Source organism: Hermetia illucens, chromosome 4 (genome assembly GCF_905115235.1).
Source record: "Hermetia illucens chromosome 4, iHerIll2.2.curated.20191125, whole genome shotgun sequence".
NCBI lineage: Eukaryota > Metazoa > Arthropoda > Insecta > Diptera > Stratiomyidae > Hermetia > Hermetia illucens.
The window spans coordinates 122,055,103-122,081,593 of NC_051852.1; the positions used below are offsets into that span (position 1 = coordinate 122,055,103).

The 26,491-nt window shown below is 38.9% G+C and overlaps 1 protein-coding gene across 2 annotated transcripts in view; it reads right to left on the reverse strand.

Annotated features, from left to right (window-relative positions):
* LOC119654183 (oxidative stress-induced growth inhibitor 2-like) overlaps positions 1–26,491 on the reverse strand; it is a 223,024-nt gene that overhangs the window by 48,075 nt on the left and 148,458 nt on the right. For both annotated transcript variants that reach the window (XM_038059372.1, XM_038059373.1), the window contains one exon: positions 12,514–13,857. In XM_038059372.1, the coding sequence (XP_037915300.1) occupies positions 12,514–12,577 (64 nt within the window). In that variant the 5' untranslated portion in view covers positions 12,578–13,857. The remainder of the gene's footprint in view (positions 1–12,513; positions 13,858–26,491) is intronic.

Here is a 26,491-nt window from a genome sequence, read left to right on the forward strand (position 1 = left end):
TACAATAGCATATATATATATATATATATATATATATATATCTCTTTTAAATAAAGAGAAATGCTTTGTTATTGGCGTTTAATACAGCAACGCAAATAAATTCAAAGTTTTCAACGTTAGAATATGATTCAGGCCTTAGTAGGTCAAAAATAGATTGAATTCTTCATAGATCTTATTTCTGCCGTAAAAAATCTGATTACCAATAAACCATATAAACTAACTTTCAACAAACATTGAAGCTTTCAATGAAATTTCAGTTGAATATTGATTTGATTTCAAAGTAGGCGCACATGATGATAAAATAATAAAAAATAAAAGATGTATACACACTTCCAACCACCTAAGCATATAATTTCTCCAGTAAGTATAATAATTGGCAACAAACACCATATTTTCATATGGAAGATTGTAGCATCTCCCAGAAATGTTTGTTTTAATAAGCGAAGGAAAAAATAACAGCCCCTGAGTGTTTTATCGCTTCGGCGAGAAAAGAATGTAATTTGTTCATTGAAAGTTTAAAAGTGTTACAAGGCAATGACTTCCTGGGAAGAGATTCCGTTTTCTTTGATACCAAAAGTACGCCGAAAGTAAGCAAGGAAAAGCTTTTCATTTTATTTCTAATTAATCTGTGGAAAATTTACTAATCTATTTGAAAAATGTACCTTGAAGTGTGTGGAAAATGTACTTTATATGCAGATAAATAAGATTTGAAATTTCAGTTGGAATGATTCCTTCAAGCAACAAATATGCATTACATTTAATAAGCATTATATCCTTCAATTCTTCAATCTTTGAGTGACTGTCAATAACTGTTTCTGTATCTTCATATCCTCGACTTAAATTCGATTGCACTTTGCCATTGCCACAAAAGTACATATCGATGGAAACAATTTTCACTTTAAGTTTGAATTTTGTTTGGAGCTAATTTTAGACTTTTTAAAAAAAATTTGGCATATCATATACATATTTCCCTTGTTTGCTCCTTTGTTCTTCAGTCGGTTGCTGATTGCTTTTTTTTTTCTTTAACGGAATTATATTTTAATTTCATAAGCGTCAGGTTTAATATTGAACAAGTGATTAGCCTGCAACAGTGAGAAAAATGTAAGGCCAAAGACAAAAGCCCCAACTATGTTGGACTTAAATGGTCTTAAGGTTCCTCCCACAATATGGGAATGTGCCGTGTGAACTATGTTGAAGCTGCTGGACGTGCAAGAATATTTGAGTGGGCATTTATCCTACTTTTACCAAGCCCATAAATGTTAATTCTCGCTTACACCAAAAGTAAACTGGCCCTGTCACCAAGGAATATTGTTCAAGTAAGCAAGACTAATTTCTTTTAAAGCTTTGGGTGAGTTTGCCCAAGCGCTTGGCAATATTCCTTGGTCACAGAGCCAGTTCGATTTTAGTGAAAGACAGAATAAACATTTTGGTCCTTCGAGCGGGCTGTTATTATCCGTGTTCGAGTTCTGATCCAAGTTATACTCACAATCTCTATCGATAGATAAAATTCCAATTTGGTGCAGACGAGTTACTCGACTCCGTCAGTATAAAAATGAGAAAGCGTGAGAGAGTGGTTCTTGTGCAATTCAACATGTCAAAATAAGGGGCGACAAGGTGCCATCAGGAAGCATTTATTATGCAGTACGACAGCTTTACGAGCATCGCAAGGATGTGAACAAACTTTGGGAAGCTTAGCAAGGAGCGGCAAACCTTGCCTATTTTCAGGCAGGCTCGAACGACTGTATGAGAACACCAGCATCCCCTAATGCTTGTGGAGACTGTAATCAATCCCGAGCGGCAAAATTTGAAGGGAACTATTCCCAGTGAAGCATGTTCATTGGTTTGTTCACATCGATGGTGAACAAAATGAGCTGCCTGCATTCGAAAAAATGCAATATTTACATTTGGTTGTAGAGACAGCAGTGCATTCAGCACATGGACATCAATAGCTAGAACTACGAGACAGTGCGGCGGACGGACGACTTGACAATAAACGAACTATTGCGTGGAATTATCTATAACCAGGGAAGTCAGGGAAGAGCACGATTCCATCATAAGACGTGAAGGCTCAATTTCTAGTAAACGTGAGCAGCATCGGTATAAGAACTGTGAATTGGCACATACATATCATACTCAGTTAAAATTGGATCGGCAATCCAGGCAACTATTGGAACCATTCATTGGGGCATTTGTAGATACACCTAGCTTGGACAGCCTGATAGTCTGAAAATTCAAACAAAAGGCAGCATATTATCAAATATCCACATAAGATCTGGAAGTGAGGTTATTAGCGTGTCGACATTGATTGTATCAAATATTACCAATATCTGCCATTCGGTTGATGCTCAGGCAAATCTCCCAAAGACGTTATCTCGCGCTGATTTAGCAGACACATCGTGCGATACACCTTAGACAGATCTATATTCCGCTCGGAGAAGACATTATACTTCAGTGGTATTGCCTGGATTCTCCAAATACATAAGACCGGCGAAATGGGATGAAACTGGGAGATACGTTGTTTGATTGCCCTTCAAGGCAAACGCAGAACCTAAGCACGCAATTCTCAACAAAAATGAGTAAAGATTCGTTCTTTCCTCCAAAGTAAAGTATGCCTATACCTCTTTGAGTACAATATAGGGTCTGAGTGTGTAGAGGAGTTGCCTTTCCCCCACTTCATACACCCCTTCTATGTTTAAAAGACGACTTCCGCAAGGAAGTGGGGTCTCCGGCCAAGGACGGTTTTCTGGATGTACATAGCCCATTCTAACGTATGATTCTCAGCTTCACAGGATTTAAAGAATCGCCTCCTGCCCAGCAGATACTATGACCCAGTACTCTTCACCGATAGATAATCAAAGATGGTAATTGGGGTCGGTGAGGAAGTTTTCTCGGATACATACAGTGCAGCTGGGTCGTAGTCTCCCAAAATCCGCCAGTGTATTCCAAGCAGAAGTGCTGACGATACTGGAAGCCCCAAGCGTAACATAACCATTCTGACCGACAGCCAAGCGGCATTAAGACCTTGAATTCATCGGCGACATCCCCAGGCTGGTGGACGCGGGCTGTCGAACTGGGCAGGCAGTCCCTTGGTAGGCACAGTCTGTGTTCCGGGTTGCGAACGCATCCTACCAAGGATTCATTTTCTTTCAAGATGTACCACGAGCCACTGAACAATAAAACCCTAACTGAACGTTAGCTAATATCAGGAATCGCGAAGCTCTTTAACCCAGTAGGATGGTCACAGCCTTGCATCGTAATCGGGCAAAATCAAGCAACAATAATGGCTAAAAAGCTCGACTAGAAATCGCGAAGGTAGCTCAACTGTTACCTTTGAAAGGGATTTTTATGGCTTGGTGGTTAAATTAAACAAGCGGAGAATCTATGTAAATGCACGAATTTTGCAACACCTATGAAGCTGCTAACGCGGTTGTTTTACGTACGCATAGAAAAGTCAGAAGAAAAATCTATCATCGATAAAATACATCTATACCACGCCATGAAACGTGTGAAGAGGTTCTACTAAGTGAACTGATGAATTGTAGCCTACAGGCACATGAATGGTCACTGCGTCTTCAATCATACTCAACTATGTTGAAATTTTTCGTTAATTTCGAAAAAATACAGTAATATACGATTATTAACCTTATTTGAGACGATGTCGGTATGGAAGGCATTTCGAACCTAAGACACGGTGCGGTGGAAGCATCTACATTTTGATGCCCCATTAAAGATCTCCATTGTGTGTGAAAGTCTCCGTAAAGGGCAGTGACCCGTTATTATTATTCATAGCTTCGAGGGTTTTAATCCGTCGTTCATTCTGTAGTATTTACTTGCTATGCCTATAACTGTTTGAGTTCCTAATCTCGAATGGTGTTTAGGATCACTTCCTTGCAAGTTTATCTACCCTCTCATTGCCATCAATGCCTTTGTGCCCTATTATCCATTTGAATGATAGTGTCGCTTACTATCCCCGTACGCTACAGATGCCCGCATGTTGTTAAACCAAACCTGTATGATGGAAGTCTCGCCTCTTTCTTTGCTAAGAGGTCTAAGGATGGTAATTGCAGCAGCGATTCTAGTGCAAGTCTGACGTGTTTTTCATGGCATCCGGGACGCTTGTGTCTAGGCAAGTCTTTGGAGCGAGGACTGTCTATGACAGCTTAATTCTACTCCGCCTCTGGTCACCATGCTAATGTTGCATAGGTGACCACGGGCTAGCACACTATGTGTGGTTTCACTTGGTTTTATCTTCAGCGCAAAGTCCTCAATTGCTTATATTACACACTCGAGATATTCGCTTCGTATCCAAGATGATATTTTGCTTCATTTGATCGTTGAAACCGTTCACTACAAAAAGGGGGAAAAATTTGAGTTCATCAAGCTTTTTCCTTTTGATAAACGCTAAGAGACTGGCCTTGTTGGGATTTAAAGTCAGATTTTCGCATTCACATCACCCTTTTACTGCACTCCTACTTACACTTAAAGCTTGTAGTACCAGCTCCGAACTCGTTGGCAGGAATTTTCCTATATGAATTTGATGATGCCATAAGCATATCATTGGACATTATTTCCCGTAAAGTTCAGTTGTTTGCAGTCGCACTTTCGTTCCCAAGATATCCGGTTGATAAGCATGTTTGTTTCGATACATGGGGAGGATATCAACCCCTCCCCAATGTGTCTCTGAACCAGTGAAGGAGGTAAAACTTATGGACCAATCGGGTTGGATCTTATCCTGATTTTCTTAAAAATCTATCAGAACATTTGTTCAAGTCGTTGAACTGGCTACTGGTTCTTTATATTTTAACTATTATACATAGATGCTCGGGCAGAAAGGGAACCAGTTTGGGATAGATCCCATCTAGAGCAGGTGATCTATACGACTTAAATGGTCTTAACACCCAGTACACCTTATCCAATCCAATTTCTCGCATAATTGCCCTCTATAATAAAGACTGAGTGAATTTAAGATTTTCCACCCCGCGCCACTATCGCGAAAGTATCAAGAAATGTATTTATGCATTTGCTTTCTTTGCCTTGCATTCCAATTTGTTGCCGCATACGCGTACACCCGCTACTGTTTCATTAGTCACTAAAAGCAAAAATAAGATTAATCAGCACGTGTAATTAAAAATTGCATTTTTTAATTAGATCATGGCATTGATAGTTTTGGAATTCCAATCCGGGTTGGAGGCCATGTGCTTTATGTTTGCCACCTGGTATATATGGCCCAAATTCAAATGCAGTTCGAAGAGTAATTGAGGTGGGAAAAATAATTTATTTTCACCAGATAATTATTTCCTTTCGAAATCAATGGTTTTCATTTTCATATAATAAATTTACCATTGATTATTTATGCTGGTTTATTATTTTGGTTCAGAGATTTATCTGGTCTGTTTTTTTTTTTAGAAAATTTTTACCTGTTTTTCGTGAGTTTTAATCGATCTAGTTTGAAAGTATAATTCAAATAATAAGTGTAAAAAAATTTATTCAAAAATTTCCTTGCAACGAAAGTCTGTTTTATTACTAAAGAAGCCTTGAGTCATGATAAATTTGATTTTAAATAGATGATTTGCAAAGCATTGATTCAATTACTTTTTTGCACTCAGTAATTTAGCATGTCCTTGCTAAAACTACGTTCTATTTACTTTTCTTAATTAAAATTGCTACATCATTAAAACACAGGTGCTGTACACGATAGGCTGAATGATGAGGCTCCGTGAACGCTATTAACAACGGTAATTAAAAGAAACTTAACAATCGAGCACATCAGATAAACCTAAAGCACAGTACAGTAATTTTATATTAGGTTTTAAATAAACTTCCGAATTGAATGTTTAATGAGATAAAACATTTTTTTTTGCCCTGGATGTTCAAAATTTTTCGTTTCTAAGGTTTTGTGTATATCTGTCTGTCTGTTGTGTATGGCTGGCTGTCACAAGTATTTTGCTTGGAAATAGCTACACGTATGCAGGAAGTGACATCATCTATGTTGAGTTTATGAGTGATTGCCATACACGCAAAAGGAGGTGGGAGTGGTGCTGCAATTTTTTCCGAGTATACCCATGTGAGATATCAAAGATCTCGATTATTACTTATCGAATAAGACTCGGCTTCAACATTTGTTGTAGGGAGAGGGAAGTTAAGGCTGGGAAGTGTAAAAATCCCTTGCCGGAAACTACCAAGAATCCTTTGCCGGAAACTATGACGCATACGACAACTAACCCTCGAAAGACATCCATCCCCAGCCATATCTGGTCAAAGTTACAAACGCTGTGTTATTATACTTTTTAAATTTATTGTAGACCCCCTGGAGTTTATCCTAGAAGTTGCGTAGAGCATGAATTTGACATCACTGGGCTCAATGGAACCACCAGAATTCGCAGTTGGCATTCTACTTAGAATTATAAAGAAAAGTAAGCAAATAAAAAGGCTAATTCTAAAGAGCAGGCTGATTTTGAAAGTAATTGGCAAGAATTACCAGTCGCTCTGCTGGACGGTCAATGTTCTTTAGAATTAACTGAAAGATTCTAATTACCAAGCGTAATCGCTATCGACTTCCGACACTGGAGACATATTTCAGTTTTATATAAACTGCTGAATTTATTATGACGGAAATATACTTGAATCGCACCTTTAATCGATGATCCACAATTCGTATATGCAAAACTTGGAAAAATTGTGGAAATGAACGCCGCCACCACTCTTTTTAACAAGCAGCAACATGACAAAATGAACCCCGGAAGATACGGTTAGTTGTAAAAGCGGTTCTTCAATCACCTGGAAAGAAAACTCAAGAATAAAATTGCAAAAGTGTTGGCTAAAGTAATGATGGAGAAAAAATACACCCGAGCTGATTTTTATCAAAAAAGGATGTGGGTGTTTCTTTTTTTTAGCGCTGCAGTGTAGACTTCACAAAGGAAGATTTCCAAATGTTTCTGGAGATTCGACCAGGCGCCGGGAAGTGCCTTGGCCTGATGTTTGTTGGTGTTGTATTTGAGATCCAAGATCTCAAAAAGGAGATTTTTTGGATCTATGAAACATGGGCCTTGGCAGCTTGGTGAACAACGATTCTTTTAATAACTTCCGAAGCGCAGTCACTGAACTTTTCTGTCTTGTAGCGAGAAGAGGTAGATGGTTTAAGTGTATTTGTTTGCTAACAGAGTGAGGTACTATGGCCACTCGTAACAATAGAAAAGGGTGAAAAAGAGAACAATTCTTCTTATGCATCGGATTGAGCAAACGAGGGGAAAGCATAGCAGAGGACTAGCACGTATTTCATCTTTTTGTGGGAAGAAGGGGCAGACAGGTGAGCAGCACTTGGTTGGATAACGTCGATCACAAATAGGTGATCTAGTTGTCAACCATAGTGCGTCCTTTTTCAATTGTCGGATCCCACACAAACAAGAATAGATTATTTTTTCTTCTCCTCAAATAGGGCGAACTAATTCGACGTTTTCTTCCTCTATTCAGGACTTTATCTGAATTCGTCGTACATATTTTATAAAATTTTGGGGTTGGGGGTGAAGATGGGGATGGAAATGGTCTCGAGATGTTTTTTCCGCATTATATGGATTTTCTTTATTTTCTCTCTTTTCTGTGAATTCCTCTCTATGAAAGTTCTTTGCATTTTTTTTTTAAGCAGATTTATTCCTTTTTGTTTGTTTTCTTGAATGTCGGTTCAGTTCATTTTTTTTAAGAAAGAAAATACCTGTTGCAGCTTCAAATAACTCTTTTCATCTAAAAATGATGGTAATCTTCCAAATAGTAAATCCTAAAAATTTAAATTCGAAATTATTATTATTTTAAGTTATAGCTTTTGAAGTGTTCGTGCCTCTACTGGAAGCTTTTTTTTACTGTTTCACATAAAAATTAGGGACGCTAGGATGCACACCGATTTGGCATTCCGATAGCAACATCCTTGAAACAGGTGCAAATAATACTTTTTCGAGAGTCAAGGAAAATTAAAAATTTCATTTAAATATACTTAATTAAGACTATAATATTTAAAATATATATTATAAATTGTGAAGTTTCTGGATGAAAATATGTTGAATATTGGTTTATTTTTTCAAACTCTATACAAGTGGATTATCCAAGCTATTGTTAACAAAGTATTTTTCCGAATTAATCGTCTTTGAAATTCCAACCCAATTGAATTTTTAGCTGTATACCAGGGTTGTAAGAAGTAAAGCTTGGTCCAGGGTTAACTTTTTTCGGGTCCTCGATATTGTACAACCTAATTTCGTTAAGGGAGATTTCTTATGTGATGCTTTCCAGAAAACGATTTTGTTTATAAGCAGAATATATTTGTAATAGACTGTGGAAAGTTTGGACGGAAATTTAAAATATTTATCAAGTTGCAGCAAACAGAAAAGCACGCGGCATATTGAGGGGCATACAATAATTTTAAAAAATTTTAAACGTGTTTTCTCTAAACCACATTTTTTAAACTGGTGGGAAGCACAACTGAACTTCTGTTGAACCGATTGTGCTGAAATTTTTACCAATATTCTACACATGAATAGTTCTGGTTCGAACCACGATTATCTATCTTCGTTAAAAATTTCTTATTTTAGCTCTGGATTTTTAATGAAAAATAGAAGCGATTTTTAAAAATCTTCATTTTAATATTTAGTAGGTCATGAAGATCATTAACAAGAAGACGTTTCAATTTTTGGTTCCCGATTACTACAAATAGATATGTTCTTTCAACTAATCCTCCAACTGTTTTTAGAGAAGTCCACTTTGACCGCAATTTTATAATCAAAGATCTCAATAACAACATACAAAATTATTGACAGTAGTACATTTCTTTTTATTGTCAAAAAAAAAATCTAAAAAAAGTCGGAATATCAGAAGCTGGACGCATCTGGTGTAAAGGTTTTGTGTTCATCTTGAGTGAGAAATATTCTATGCACGTTTTCCTTAGCTCAAAATTTAAAATATTTCTTGATATAACTCCACCATTCATATGAGTTCACTTTATACGGTGACGACGCCATACATGTTTTATATTGCGATAAATTCACGTGAAATTCAAAATTTTGACTTTTTATAATTTTGTTAATAATAGTTCGATTTCCTTCAAAACTTCCAAAACTGTGTATCATATTATAAGTTATAGTGGCACCAAAATTTATAATTCTATGAACTTAAGGGGTTTTTCCAGTAAATTTCTAAAATATGATGTTATGCTATTATTAAGTTTATTTGAGCAGATATCGAAGTGGGATATATTTTGAGGCCTAGATTTTGTATAGATGCTCCATCGCATTTTTTTTCTAGATTTTTCGGTTGGGTAGATCGAGACTTGTTACAATTTTCTGGGCATATATTTTGATCTCTTACTCCCCTTATGTTTCGCCCAATATCAGAAATAAGACCAGTTTCGAAAAATACCGATCAAGTCCTATTTTGTAAAAAAAATATACACCCCCTTTTTGCATGTATGAACCCCTCCCCCTTAATTGCAACAAAAAATAGCGCTATATATGTAAAGAGATTCGCAGACCACAAGTTCTCACAAATTTCGTGACAAGGGAGGTTTGCAGTTAGTTATTAACAATTATGGTAATATGGAGGGTGTTTGGGAGCCTAGGTATCATATAGTGGCAGCTTGATGATTTCTTTCAAATTTTTCAGTTGGGCACTTTTTGAAAATCGGCCCATAAAGGGAATGGTCGCTTTCTACCCCCGCACTCCCATCTTTCTAACAAATGCCAAAACTAAGAACGGTTTCGGAAAGTACTAACTGAGACCATTCATTTGATACCCCAGACGTAGAATAATTTAACACAATACAACATATCACTGTATTCGTGACCGTTCACAGTTTCTACCTTTCCACCAAATTTAGTGCCAATCGCTGCAGCCGTTTCGAAAAATGCGTGTGACCGACAGACAGGCGGACAGACAGACAGACTGTAAACCGATTTTAATAAGGTTTTGTTTTACACAAAATCTTAAAAATGGCAAAAACACGCAAAATAAGTGATATCGACAAAGGAAAAATAATTACCTTATTCCATGAAAAATGTAGCACACAACAAATAGCGGTCGTTGTGGGCTTCATTCAGTTCTCTGTAACTGGCTTTTTAAAAAAATCCGGACCATTGGCTCTACTGCCCGAAAACAGGGTTCTGGAAGGCCGAAAAAGACCACATCAGTCAAAGACAGATTGATGCGGAGTTCTGCCTGCGGGATCGGTTCAAAAGTTCGTCGGACATTAAAAAGAGATCAAGGATGCAATTGGGACGGAAATTGACGCATCAACGATTCGCCGGAGGTTCAGAGAGGGCAAATTTCATTGCCGGCGTCCCGCAAGAACTCGGAAACAATTCTATTTATAGGCAAAGGACCATGAAAATTAGACACTGAAACAATGGCAAACTGTAATATTCTCCAATGAATCCCAATTTAACATTTTTGGGTCGGATGGAATCCACCACATATGGAGAGGGGGAGAAGGGGGTATTTCCAGACCATAGTATGTCAGCCGGTAAGTAGGATGATCTGGGGTTGCTATTCGTTTAATGGTGCCAAAAGACTTTCATTAATTGATGAAAGAGTCAATGGTGAAACCTATAAACGAATTATGGAGGACCATCTGATACCTTTGCACTTAAGAGCAATATCAGTATTCAAGTGAGGTCATCTTTCAGGAAGATTCTGCACCTTGTCACAGGTCTCGCATTGTAAGTAATATTTTTTTCCCCTTCTCTAGCTGTTGATTTTCTAATTATTTGACTTTTTTTGCTTTGGAGGTGCGCAATTTTCAGTAGAGCAACTGACTTGGCCCGGGAATAGCTCGAATTTAAACCCCATATGAAACTTGTGGGCACTAATGAAGAAAAAGATAGCTTAACAGAAACCGAAACGCCAACATAAGCTGGATATAATCCTTTTAAGGAACCATATTTCATCAATGACAGCGAGGATTAGAGCAGAGAAGACAAACGGAGATACAACAAAATTCTATATAATTAAACATTTATGAATTTATTATTTAATTATTAAGTAAACAACGATCCGACGAGTTTTGTGATTGATATGAAACATAAACCAAATTTCCCAATTTTTCGTAAAGTAGACTCATTTTCAATAAAAGCCCCTCCTGAAAAATTTTACATAGGTTCTTTTTCTACAAAAAACTATTTTGAGTGCAAAATATCAATATAAAAAACCCTCATATTTACTTTTTTTGAACAGCTCGATATTTTTTCTCAAAAATCATATTTTTTTACTGATCGGGTTTTTTGCCCAGAATGAATCCTCCCTTTCCACCCCATCTCGACCAGCCTGTTTCGTATAAATGGGTCAACATTTAGCTTTTGGTTTCCGACCTTTTGTAAATTTTCTCAGAAAATCTAACATATCCTCGAAGTAAAAAGAGATGAGAAAAGAAGGGTAATCCCAGGATAGAAGGGCTTCTTATAATAGCTAACATCTTCAATGCATCTACAATTTTTAAATTTCCCACGGTCACATGAACAATTTTAAACTCATAAAGTTTGAAAATGTATTTTTAGTATTTTCCGTGATCAGAGTCACATGGCACTTGTATCAAATGGTTCAAAACCGAAACAAAAACAAAAAACAAAGTTGTTTCACCCCAAAGTGATTAATCTTTTTTTAAACTGTTGACAATGATTCTGTGAGGCTATTCATTCACCACCATCTCATTCATCTGGATCGATTACTATTATTACCAATTATTAGTCCGATTCGATCGCTTTATCAGAAATACCACTTTAATTGCAAAAGATCAGAATTCCAACAAGTGCACTTGAAAACATTTGCCAAACATTAATACCCACAAGCACATAAAACTGAATGAATTTGTGACAAAATCCCGATTCAAAATATTACAAAAACCCAGAGTTTCTGTGGAATGATTCAACAAGAAACACACCCCAGCTCAAAGATACTTTATTATATGAGTGCCTTGTCTTCTGGGTGCATACTTTGATTGCGATATTATGTCTAGAGGTGCACTCAGCCATTCAAATGTGTTAAAATTGTAATAATGCAACTTACAAGATTGCGAAATAACGAAATTCAGCTCAGGAGCGCAATCGCCCAACACGACCGTACACATATATTGTGTGATATATAAGATGTGAAGTTCGAGGTTGGCAGTTTGCACATTTACCCAAATATTTACATTTTATAATTCTGTATACATCAAGAAATGCCGGTTAATTAATATTCTTATCAGGACTGCGTGATTTGCATGAATGAATAAATTTACTGAGGACTTTATTCGAAAACGGAATAATCTCGATTAAATATGCTGAAGGAATCATTGTCAATCGGTCAACACCAGAATCCATGGAACTGACACGAGGTAGGGACTTCGTTAATTTGAGCCACTCGAGAAAGTGTTCAATGAAATCATAAAGATTTTATGGTTTTTAGTATCAATCATCACAAAACACCTCCAATTCATCGGAATATTACCAAATAATGATGAAATATGACTATAATATGTGATCACCGAGATATAGTACTCACCAATTATGACAACATTCTTGTAAACCGCATTCGCTGGTATACTTCTAATATTAATATCCTTCATTGTGTCGAAGTTCTTCTGGCTACTAATCTCGAACTTACATGGACACTACCGCACTAGTCGAATGCTAACCGACGAACTTTCATACAATATAAATATTATAATTTATTCCACTCATATATAAACTTATCTGCTATTAAAATCACACTTTTTCTTCCGCAATTTCTTATTTTATCTTTAGCGCCCGATTTTATTTTTATAGAGATAAATATGTGCACTGAACAGCGCCGCCTCACGGCAATTTATTAATCACTCGCGCCCACTAATTTCAGATTTTTTTTCAAAGAAATGAAATGACCCAACTTAACATTCGGAATGGAAAATGAAAAATGAACAGAGAGTTGCGGGCAAACTGCTCTCAAGTAACGCGTCTTAAAAAGATAAACTTGCAGTTGGCCCGCTAAGCCGGCAACGTCTTATCCAAAGTGAATAAACGAATCAAATTAACTGGATTATTTTTAAATTTAAATTAGTTCGGGCAATATATATCCTACGCAGGTATTTTTATGTATTTATCTCTTGTTGCTGTCTATTCTTACGAACCACTCGGGGAATAGTTTAGTTAGGTTGGATTAGTTTGTATCTATTTTACATGCTGTCTTAGCTTCGCAACTTGTGACGGTTGTTAGTACGTATTGGATGTTTGATTCCGCGATTATAGATACTGTCCGCAGCGAATCGATGTGTTCACTACGAAAGCTTTCCTACACGAGTGGGTCATAGCCTTGGGTGGGAACGCGTTATATACCACCGGCCGTTTAGAGTCGTTCTACTCGCAAAGCTTAGTGAATCGGGCCGCTCGTATCTGACTCAGTATCAATTTTTACTTAGACAGAATTACTAATTCGAATCTACTGATAAGAGCAATAAAAATACTCAGATATTCTCCTTTTGCGTATTTGCTCTGGATCTAGCGCAGTTTGTTTGGCTATGGCTTAATTTTAGAGATGAGTTTAGCTTTAGTAGGCTCCTTGCTGGTTCATTTAAACCACATGGTCTTCGCTTCGTTTATTGTCGAGATTACAAATGCCGGTTCAAGTGCAATTTGTCAACCTTCCAGAATATGACCTCACTTCAGTCGTTCGTCGATTCTTGCAAGTCATACTGTCCGTACCACAAGAAATTCCATCAATAATTTTGAAGCATGTTGCGACCAGTACATTCTCCTCCTACTCTACGTATAATTGAACACAAATGCTGATATGAAGGCTGGCACACGGTTATTTCTCACAAATTAGTTAAATTCGTTGTCTCTTGTGCTGATAAGATGGACAAGGCTTCGTCTGGAATGAGAGGAAGAAAGATATTTTAGAAAGATATTTTTTAGTTTTGTTTGCCTGAATTACATGGTTCTACTTCGCTAGGCAACGTTACGTGGGTAGAATTTCATAATATGAGATAAATAAACCTTACAATTATTGCGAAATGGATCTTTTTAATGTTTATATGCTTAAATATTTGGTTTCGACGAAGGAACATTTGCTTAGTAAAGATAAATTGCAAGACAACTGAGATAAGAACGAAATTGTAGAGTTGGAACATTCTTTGCGAATGACGAAGGATATCGTTTTGAGTTTATTACATTGAAAATAGCGGTCACAAAGGTGTCCGGGGCTGTACATTATATACACTCCACGAAAAGAAGCTAGAACACTTCTCAATTTTTGCTGATTTCTACAATTTTTTGAACCTAGAATTTGATTCAATAAACTGCACTCTTTTAATGAAGAAGTGAAAGGTAGCAATACTACAAAATTATTCACTTCACGAGAAAGAGTGAATGACAGGAACTCTTCTCCCTTAAGGGAGTCATACGAGCTGCTGGTATTCTAGGTTGAGAGCTGTGAAACAGGATGAACATCTACTCACAAAAGTTACAGTCTCATAGAAGACGAAACTGAATTTATTATACAAAGACGACAATGACATCAAAAGACAGGGTACAGATATAGAATCTGGAACTTACCTTCCTTGTTAAGAACATTATTCCAACTGGTCGAAAAGTACAACACTGAAATTTTGGCCATCTATGCAACGAAATTGCTAGTGGAAAGTTTTGTTGGCTTGGAGATCGTCATTTAAATTGAAACAAGTCGGGATACTGGAAGCTGGACGTTTCGGGTATAAAGGTTTTGTGTTCATCTTATGCAGGATTTCAATTCGTACATTTCTAAGAATACAAAGCATTCCATCATATTATGCAAAACTCCTAGATATATACATACATATCAACGACATAAATGCTTTTTTTTATGAGTGGAGGTGGAAATCTAAAATCTGCGTCAGGTTGCAGCAGTATGTGGGATTCTTACCCACCAAAACCACCTCCACTTCTCTGAACATATCCCCGCGGGACCACCGTGAACTATTACTTCGCGAAGAGGGTTCTGATTTAGACCAGCGCAACTAAGTCGCGCTTTCCGGGCTCGATCCGGTCCCTGCAGCTTTTCTTGTATCACAGTTACTGTTGCGTTTATCGCACTCCAATTTGTTGCGAATCTCCGCATCTCCTCCATGAAATTACGGGGTCCGATAACTGCGTTGAGGACGTCGTTTAACCTGCCTCTTTCATACGCGAATCTTGGACAATGGAACATAACATGCTCCGGGTGCTCGGGTGAAGCGCCGCATTCGGGACAGTCTGAGGTTTCATCCAATCCGAAGCGATGCAAGTATTTTCTATATCCCCCCGTGTCCTGTAAGGAACTGCGTTAGGTGCTCGACCTATCTCTCAATATACGGAATCAGTGTATGGGTCCACCGGCTTTTTGCAGAATTATCCCACCGTTGCTGCCATCTCCTGTACAGCTCCTCCCTAGTGGCCTTTTGGAAGCCCGCGGTCCCTTCGGCCGGATTCGCCCTCCTTCTCCAGTAGAGATAGTGTGGCTCATTCGCTAGAAGATCCAAGGGAATCATCCCCGCGATGACACACATTGCCTCGCCAGATTCCGTCCTATATACATTGCACATCCCCAGCACCATCCTTGGTTCAATGTGATATCCAGTGCGCACGCCTATACAGGAGCCGCGTATAACCGGATGGATTCTACCATCCCTGTAATAAGCAGCCAGCGACTAGATTTTGGCCATTCAATATTAGGCATCATCCTTGCTAGAGATGAGCCAGCTTTTGTTGCCTTTTTGCGAGCATAATCCAGGTGCCCCTTGAAGCTCAACTTGGCATAAGATCATTACCCCAAGTATCTAATGACTGATTTTGAAACGGCATCATAACTACCAACCCGGATTTTGAGAGTGGTGTTTTTCCTGCGATTGGTAATAAGGACCGCCTGCGTCTAATGTTCCACCAGGTCCAGTTTCACCATCTGGAGCAATGCTTTGATGGTGTGAATGGTTTCGCTTGCATACAGTTCCACGTCCTGGTGGTTTTTGACAACTAGTACCACTAGCAAGCCGTCTGCAAAACCAATCATTATTGCCTCCTTTGGCACGCTAAGGCCGATCACTCCGTCGTATATTATATTCTACAGCAGGGGCCCCAGTACGGAAACTTGCGGAACGCCTGCTGTCACAACATATGCTTTTGGCCCATCGTCCGTCTCGTACCAAAGAATTCTCTCCGAGGGGTAACTCTCAATTATCCGGGCTACGTAACCAGGCACACCCAGTTTAGCCAAGGTACCTTTAATCAAACCCCGTTACCACCGCGAAGCACTTACCAGCGGCTGATGCCTCCCGGGCTAGGCCTACGACAGGTAGGGCGATATGAGGAGGGTACGGCAGGTGGGTTTTGGAGCTTCGGTGGCAGAACTAACTTATGCCTCTTCGACTGCACGGGAAACACTCCTTCCACCATGCACGATTCAAATGTACTTATGAACCATGCGGGCCTAATTTTTACTGCCAACTTCATGGTTTTGTTCGGAATCCCATCCAATCCCGGAGCCTTATTCTCCTTAATTCGTTCACAGATATACCGTAGTTCCTCCTCGGTAGCTCCTGGGATTGTGAAGACGTCCTGTTGCACCGTTGATTGAGGTCCACTTTCTTCCTGTTGTGGGAAAAGAATTGTGATTATTTTGAACAAGAGTTGCGGGCACGTCACTTGGGGTGATTTTTGTACACGAATCTTGTTCATTACAACCTTGTAAACAGCGCCTCACGGGTTCGTATTTCAAGGCACAACTGCTTGTAGCAATTCCGCTTACTTGCCCGTATAGCCTTCTTAAGGCTACGTCGAAGATCGAGGTATTCGTTCTCCGACTGCCGATGTTCTGGCTTCCGCCTGGTCCTTTGGCAAAGTTTCCTCGCTCGCAGACAAGATGTTCTCAATAGCGCAATTCTACCAGTAGTCTGGTTTCCTACTGTGATGAAACTTCTGTCGCGGCATTGTAGAGTCGCATGCCTCAGTTACCCGTTGACATAACTGGCCCATTTTTTCGAGCGCCGTTCCCTTTGGGTCGTAACCTCCTTCTAAGGCCGCCAAAAAGTCTCTTCCTCGAAAGCTTCAATGGAGCAATCCTAGTTTTTCTGTTTCTGTTGCTGACTCGACTGCAACGTGCCGATCGTCCACTCCTTTTTTCCCTTTGCATAACATGCATCGCCGATTTCCCGTGTGGTCTTTGATAAGGTGGCCCTCTTCTCTTCTTATGTTGCTTTCGAGCGTTCACGTCTGCTTGCTCACCTAGCACCTTTTCCACCTGAGCAGGAAAACTATCCACTGTCTTTTCGCTAGATTTGTTTAGTCTTATCAGGCGTACGCAGAAAGGGGATCTGATGCTGATCCCCTTTTTGCGTACGCGAGTCCTTTCATTTGACACCCCACATGACCATATTCTGTAAAAAAATATACACCCCTCTTTCGCAAGCATGGGGAGCTCCCTTTAAAATTTGGCACAAAATGGCGCCACTCGCTGTAAGTAAGACAACAGACCATATATTCTCACCAAATTTCGTGGCAATGGATTTAGTCGTTTCCGAGTAAATGGGGTGTGATAGACAAATATTTTGTTTCACACAAAACCTTAACAACACAATACGTTCTCATTATGGTCAATCACGACAGCAAACCTATATTAAAATCTGAAACTGGCAAAAAAAGGTTCATCACATGCTCCATCAACTAAATTAACACGCATTGCAATCCTTTGTGCTACCCAGCCCTCTTTGAATACGTCTTTTATTAGTTATTCATGAAATTCACGTGCCTTAAGTCAGCTGCGTTTGGGGTCCGACCAAATGGATCTAAAATCCATCTAGATGATGGAAATTGCATTAAAAACAAGCCAACCAAAAAATCGACATTTCATATTTGACTTTGGGATTCTACATATGACGTCTTAGAATGAAATGAAGCTACGCAAAAAGGCAAGTTTGACCTCGTCGATAATGACAAGATTCCTACAAAACTTTCTAGTATCGTACTCCTTATTATTATCATCATCATCAACGACGCAACAACCGGTATCCGGTCTAGGCCTGCTTTAATAAGGAACTCCAGATATCCTGGTTTTGCGCCGAGGTCCACCAAATCGATATCCTTAAAAGCTGTCTGGCGTAGATCAGCCATCGTTCCATCTCAGGCAGGGTCTGCCTCGTCTTCTGTTTCTACCATAGATATTGCCCTTATGGACTTTCCGGGCTGGATCATTCTCATTCATACGGATTAGATGACTCGCACACCGCAACCTGTTCAGCCGGATTTTACCCACAACCAGACGAACGTGCTAGTGCTCATAGAGTTCATCGTTATAGAAGCTGCGTAATCGTCAATCCTCATGTAATAATAATAATAATCGTTGGCGCAACAATCCATATTGGATCAGGGCCTTGAAGTGTGTTAGAGCACTTCATTCAAGACCGTAACGGTACACTACAGAACACTGTAGGAGGCAATGTGGTCAGCATTGCGCTCGCCCGGGATTATTACCCTGATTTGACTCAGGTACTCATTCACAGCTGAGTCGACTGGTATCCGACGTCAAGTCACGATACAAATCCCACTGCCATCAGCGAGATTTGAACCGCGGCCTTCCGTATGACAACCCAGTGCTCTAACCACTGAGCTATCCGGACATGTAGGAGGCTAAAAATTCTTCGGAAGATTCTCCTGTCCGCCCAGAGCTCTTCTTGCTAGGAACTCAGGTCTCCGAGGAATACATAAGGACTGGCAAGACCATTGTCTTGTATGACTCTTGACTCTATGGTGAGACGTTTCGAGCGAAATAGTTGTTGTAAGCTGAAATAGGCTCTGGTAATCGGTTGTGATTTTTGACCCTAGATAGGAAATTTTCAACGGTCTCAAAGTTGTAGTTGTATATTTGATGTTCTCGTTTGACCCGAACGATTCGATGATGTTCGTTCTTTGGATACAATGCAAAAGAATCAACGAGAAAGGATAAAATAAAACTCTTGCTGAGTGCGACAAACAAAAGAAACTCTATTTTCGTATTCAAAAATGAAATTCGGACAGTGCTAAAAAATCGTAATAATGACATTAAAAGTTCAAGAAATTACTAGTTAAGGGGGTCATCCCGTTTGTCGGATCCAATGAATCGAATTTTTTTTGGCGTTCGGAAATTATAGTGTTAAATAGGTAAAGTGTCACATGTCAAGTTTATGCCGGTCGCCGTAATAAAGGGCGTATTTATCAGTCTGAATGACGTTCGAATGGCTTCGCTGAAATCATAAGCATTGATGCTAAGGTTTTACGTGTGTTTCTTCAAGAAACCTAAGGTTTGCGGACTAGGTAGGGCAGATTAATGGTCAGTTAAGATTTTATGGTTAAAAATCGCATTCTACTTTTTAAATGCGTTTTTCTCGAAACTGCAAGTTGATAATCGGCTGCCACCATAGCCCAAAATCTATCTAACAAAATTCTTTGAAATTTTCACGATTTATTCAGAACATATTTCTACGGTCCGCAAACTAGGATAATTACGATTCATTAAGTAGTTTTTTTTATTCATTAAAGAAACCTTGAACAAATAATATGATAATAATAATCGTGGGCGCAACAATCCATATTGGATCAGGGCCTTGAAGTGTGTTAGAGCCCTTCATTCAAGACCGTAACGGTACACTACAGTAACACTATAGGAGGCAATGTGGTCAGCATTGCGGTCGCCCGACATTATTACCCTGATTTAACTTAGGTACTCATTCACAGCTGAGTCGACTGGTATCCGACGTCAAATCACGATACAAATCCCACTGCCACCAGTGACATTTGAACCGCGACCTTCCGTACGACAGCCTTATGCTTTAACCACTCAGCTATCCGGACAAAACCAAAGTTTTTTTTGATATAATTTAACAAGGCACCAAAACTTTAGCTTTTAATATTTTTTAATAATCCTAGTTTACGGACGTTAAATTGCCGTTTATATTTTTTCTTTGACATGAGCGCCCTTTTGCGTGGCAACAGAAAAACCCTTTTCCTTTGGAGATGAGTGTATAAGTTGCTCTGTATTTAAATAATGAATTATGCTACTGGGCTGGAAAAATTACTACACATGCTTAAGATATTGATAAATATATGGTTCCATCAAGTATTTTTTGTTCGGGACCTTTGTGAAGCCTACCGTTGATATAATTCTGATCAAGGATCAAGTCGAAATTGATATCCTGGTACTCCCGTTTGGAGATTATGGTGGATGGATGCTGGTGGATGGTGGTGGTTTCATATTCGACTTTTCCACACTTTTAGAGACGTTATGTGGTCTAAGCATGTTTCGCGTAATCCAGCGAAAAGTCAGGTGTTATGGTATGAAATCTCGCTTCAGGCATTTTCAAAAAAAGCAAGAAGAGAATGGAGCGAGTGTCAAAATGGCCTTCTTTTCTTACTACTAACTGGAACTGTGTTTCAAGAGAATCTTAACTAGGTGCGTGATATTTAGACATGAACTATTGCGAGGGCCAAGAGTAGCGGACACCTTGAATACATTAAAAAATATCGGCTGACATTCACTTATCAACCATATAAACTGTTATCGATTGCTACTAACAAACTTTGTCTTTCTTCGTAATTCGACTCTCCATGGCGTAGCCAACAATCCAGTTGTGCCCCCCCCCCCTTATTTGTGAGCTATCCACTGCTGCTTCCCACTTCAAATTTTTCGTTTGCAACAGCATCAGGCTAGCATACACCGATTATACGGTGCAGGTAGGTGTTCACGAAGGCCTAGAGTCTTCAAGTGACAGTACCGGCTAGTTTCCATAACATATACTCGTAATAATAAATTAAGAAAAACATTAGCACACAACACTCTCAACTTGGCCTTGGTATTGAGGTAACTGCATTTCCAGATTTTAGATATGACAGCGAAAGCGGATCTAACACTATTAATGCATCAGACAACATACAGTTCGGTGCCACCGTCCGCAAAAACCAAGTTTCTAAACATATAAATATGTAGATCAACGGTTTCGAAGTTCTTTCCATCAATGCAGAGAGAAAGTATGTCAGACTGAAAATCTCGACTTTACAAAGAGATGTCATCAGCGTAGTCGAGGTGTTTCAGGAACGATGTCAAAGTCTATTGAACTTCTTCACGTCTTCTAGTTAAAGCAGCATGATGAACGGCACCAACAACAAGAAGAAAAATTATCGGTGACAAGATGGAAAGCTGGTCGACCTCAAATTCGTCTGAACACCACTTTTTGTGTCGCTCTTATAATAGCTATTCGTTTCTCCGGAAACCTCCTCTATTTAACACACTCAAAACGGGTACCTTTCTTTGGAATTTGAGCATCATCCTCACTCTGGGAAAGGTCTCAGATTTCCAAAACTTTCGCACGAGTGAAAATAAAGCAGCGATAAATAACTCTGCAGGGAGAATGTTAATCCCAGCGGCTTTACTCCGCTTTAGTGTATTGATGGCCGAAATGGTTTCTCTACTATTTGGAAGGATAGTCCGTATCCGCTTGTTATGGGGACTAGCCATTTCATCCGCACGAGGGGGAGCTTCACGGAATGTGATACGGTTAAGAACTGTGGGGAAGTAGAAAAACCAAAATTGTTCCTTTGTATCCATCACATGTGCTTCTTTAATTATGTGTTTCGCCACGGTTGATTTTATATGCTGCCTATTGTGTCTTTTGGCTAATTTTGCTTCCTTTAGGTGCTCTTTGGCTCGAGCATGCACCAGTCGTTTTGTCTGGGCAGACTGGTCAGTTATGGCACTTTATCCGGTATATCCCGCATTTTCTTTGCCTTACTTCGGGTTCCTTTCTGGAGTCAACCGGCTCTTGAGCGTGTATGCCTGCTGGCTCAATGTCAGATTTAGACAAATTTGTCTGCATATCGTTAAAAACCCGCCACGATTTCGATGTCACCTTTAGGAAGTCTCTCGTAAGCTGCGGGTAATTGCTTCTCCACTATATCGGAAGTCTCCATTGATGCATAGCACTGTACAATTGTGCGGTCAAAAGTCTTTCAGAAGTCGGCTTTCAGCTCAAGAGAGCCTTGCGGTAGCCGTCAGAAAGAACACGACTTCAAGTTCGCATTTGCTACCAATCGGTTTTCAAGAGTGAAAAAGCATATTGCCGCAAAAAGGAGAGGAATTTCAAGGCGTTGTTGATGTTTCGGTGCAATAAAGTTTCAAAATTTGTAGGTAGTTAGCCCACAAATGTCTATCCTTTTTCGTCGCCTCTTACGACGAGCAGGGAAGACTTGTATTCTTGGACCCCAATTCATAGGCCAAACAATTTTTTTATTGCTGGCGAATGTTATATCTCGGCAACAGTTGGTTGCCGGAATAGAACCTTTGTAAACAGTAAAAATTATTTTAACCAAAAATAAAGCAAGCATTCTTTTTCTCTAAAATTCAAGCATTGGCTTCTAAGAAGTCACTTTAAACTTCAACAAGAAAACATCCTTTACCTTGCTTTATAGAGAGAATTATTATCATTCCAAATATGCAACTATGATGACCAATCTTTCTGGCCCAAAAAGAGAAGTCTCGAAGTTTTGGAGTCGCGAGGTGATAACGTTGAGGAACGTGAATTCCATCATGATCCTGCATCGACTATCGAGAGTCCGGAGGAAGTTGTTGGAACTTTCATGATAAATGACAACGATATGAAAGTTTTATTGCAAGCTTTATCAAGTATGCAAGAAAAATTTATATGAGAATCTAGAAAGCAACTGGAAGAATTTGTAAGGCAACACGAAGAATTTAGAAAAGAAACTAGAAGACGACTTGAATGGTTGAGACGTCAAGACGAAAAATACAAGCAATGGTTGGAAGCAATATTTAATGAAAAGGAGGTGAACGAAGAACAAAGGGAAAGCGCTTAGGAAGTAGCGTGCCGAGAGAATGAAAAGTCGCAGTATGAAAGTTCTCCAGAAGTAGTAGAACAGATAGCAGAAACTACAAAGCAATTGGGAGGTTTCCCTGAAGAACCTCAGGTAAGAAAAGAGGGAACTGTAGTGTGTCAGAATGAAAAGCCGATGTAGGAAGTGAGTATATAAAAGGAAGTGTACAGTACAGCGTGAGGACGCCAATGATATTCCAAAGCCGATGGAAGAGATGATGAAAGAAGTTGAAAAACGGCAGGGGGAAGTTGACAAGTTGCAGTTCAGTCAGGATATTCGAGAATCACAGAAAGTGATCAGTCAAGAGGTGACTAAAGAGGAGGGGCGAAACTGCCGAGAAGCAGTAGACCATCGAGAGGTCATAAATGAAGCTGTCAAATGGCAAAAGGAGGCCATAAGAGAAGGTACGAAACAGGAGGAAGAAATTTGTAAACAGTGCAAAGCCGGAGGAGATGTCTATTCGAGAAGTGATACGTCGGCAGACGCAAAGAGTGGCAGGAAGCGATTGAGAGGAACTTGAGACTTTTACGGATAGAGGTAGCAACAGGCGTATGCTGGACGGCAAGGAATCTAGTAACAGTCTACAATTCGCTTAGTGACTTGAAGACAATGGTTTGCCGAGTTGTGGAATTCATGAACGTAACACTTATGCGCATTTTGAGAAGCGAGTGTTATGATTGGAGTAGAGGAAGGTTCCTAACACGGAATTATAAGAAGCGTCGGAAGAAGCGGAAGAGATCACAATGGACGGATGAATGGACACGACAATGGCAAGAGTTTTGGGATAATTATAATGAAGACAGTGAAGTGAAAAATAGAAGGAAATTGAAGAGTAAGGAGAATACAGGAGGGAGTATCGTGGAGCGATCCAGCAGAGTTTATTGTTTGAGTGCTACGGCAGAGAAAGAGCTGACTTTCGAGCAAGTATGGCAACGCTCTGGAAAAGTGGTGAAAGTACAGGAAACAAATAATCTGAAGGAGCAGAATCAAAGTGAAAGCTGGCATTATTTCACGATCAAAAGTTGCATCGTTAAGATTTATGCGGCACGACGGCAGCATCTTCTGAAAGTGGGTAAATGTGTGTTCAACGATTCGGAAAATGAAGGTCGTAGAGTATTGCAAATTTTGATGGTTGTGTTACGGGCAACGACACGGGGCATCATTTTGAAGCATCATGAAGTAGTAACCAGTGAGTATTTGGATGTCACCGGAACTTTAGCGAAGAACGAACAGCAGTTCTATGGGGCTACATGTTTTGGATCAGATTGAGATTATGTGATCAATACAGTTCGCAAAAAGGCCCAAGATACGAAGTTGAAGGGAGCTGCTGATATGGCTCCTTGGGAGACCAATTAGCATTGTTCCAGAGTCTACAGCCCAAGAGGGAAGATAAACGAGAGTCGCAATCGAAATTGGAAGAACTTCGTTGGGAAATTAATGAATTTAATGACGCTGTTAACTAAATTAGGCGAAGTGGATAAATGCCGAATGAAGATGGAATTGGATTACCTGGAGAAATGGTCACGATTCGGAATACCAGGCAGATAGCGATGATTTTTGTTCGGGACGAATAAGTTTAGGCAGTGGGCAGGGTGACGAAAATCACTTTGGAAAATTATGTGTGACGTCAACGTAAATCGTAGTTATGACAATTAGCCAAGACGCCAAAACTGTATAACAGTAGGGCGAATATTTAGTTACGATAATTGTTAACAGATGACTCTAATGGCGGTAGGAAGATTTTGTCGCAAAGTAGTTGTCTAGTAAAGTGTTTACATGCCTTTCTGGAATGTTCCGCGTGGTATAAAACGGCCGGAAATCCGCCCACAAAGTCAGTCTAGTTCTAGAGTTAGAACAGATCGCGTCGGGTATGAATACTCCTTGAATTGTACTAGTTAAAGAATTGTTCTATAATTATTTATAGAGACGATTGTATAATTCAGTGTTTAATAAACGCTTGCATTAAAGTTATAGAACGGGTTTTTGTTTAGTGCTGCGTAATCCAGTGATACGAGCCTATGCAATGCAAGTAATGTAACTAGTGATGAGTATGAATAGCTAAGAACATAATAATTGGTGACAGCGACGGGATTACGTAAAGGAAGAAGTACGTAAAAGCAAATTCGTAACAATATGTTCTCTTCAGTGCTTTGTGCAGTATAGGATATCCGCAAATTACGTCGTTATTTATATTTTTATCCATTTTATTTTGAAACCGTGTTTCACTATCATCACAGTTAATGCTGCGCAAATGATAAGCCTACAGCTTACAACCAAAAAAAAAAAAACGAACACTATCATCCATGATGGCTGCGATTCGAACCTGGTGCAACAAGACCGGGAGGTCGCCTAACCTAAGAAGTACACCTTTGCTTTCGGTTCACATTACTGGATGACCTCAAAATCTACAACCTTCTTAAAATTTTCTTAGCTATCCACATCGCCTTCAACACAGAAGCTATACAACCTGAATTATAATAATTCATAGGGATGTTATGTTAATATCGTATATACGAGTAAATACGATAAAGCCGCAGAAGTAGTTCGCCCGGCTATACTTGTATTCTCTTTTTGAGGCTCGAGTAAAATGCAACACCTTGAATTTCTCTCGTTAGAAGATTAGTACTGGTCAAAGAATGTATGAAAAATGAGTGTAGTCCACAGCAAAGTGTAAAAATACTATTATTAATCTTATTTTATTATAGTGAAAAGTTGTTTCCACAAAACTATGAAAAGATAAAAAATGATTGAAATTATGTTTGTCAGCATGTCTGGTTTTTTTAAATAAACAAAAATTTATTCCCAACAAAAATTCATGAATACTAAGTTTCCATTCATTCTCTTTTGAATAAACAGTCCCAGTCAATTTGAATACCATTGGTATTCTGTCTACTTGAAATAAAAACAATTTGTATTTCAGTAAGTTATCACACTTTTGAGAGAATATTTCTGATTTATGTTCTTCTTTATGGCAGTTTTAGGAGCAATAAATTTGCGAAATTATTGAAAAATTGAAAAGATAAAGAGTGAAATAATGGACGTAAAAACTATCTCAAAATAAATAAAGCATCCAACGTATAAATAAAACATCCAAAAATTGTTAATATTTTTGCCTTTTGCAATTATTACTATTTCAGCTGTAATCAGATCCTCAAATGTAGTGAAAATTTTCCATTCCATGTTCACCAGCACATTTTTTTTGGTTCAGAAATGTTATAAAAATTTCATTAGAAAAAAAAGCTTAAAAACATGTCTCCTAAAACTTCAATCATCACAACTGAACCGATAATTAATCCAAACATTTATGTTATTTTTATAATTCTGTCTACGTGGTTCAAGGCTAAAAAATCGTCTTTTTAACTGATGGATACGCACGGGCCACTTTATCTTCTTTCGCCCGGAGTACCTGGCAGCAATCAAATTAAAAGCAATATCACACCAAGGAGAATAAAATCTTTTATTGCCGTGAAAAATAAATACTCTTGGGCCTTTTTATATTTAAAAACAGTTATTTATATTTTATATCGAGGAGACTAATTGAATTGAATGCTTGTGGTTAGAATGTTGAGACGCTAAAAATTAGCTCTGAATATTACACTTAATACTCATTTATGAGATTGAATAGGATGCAATAAAAT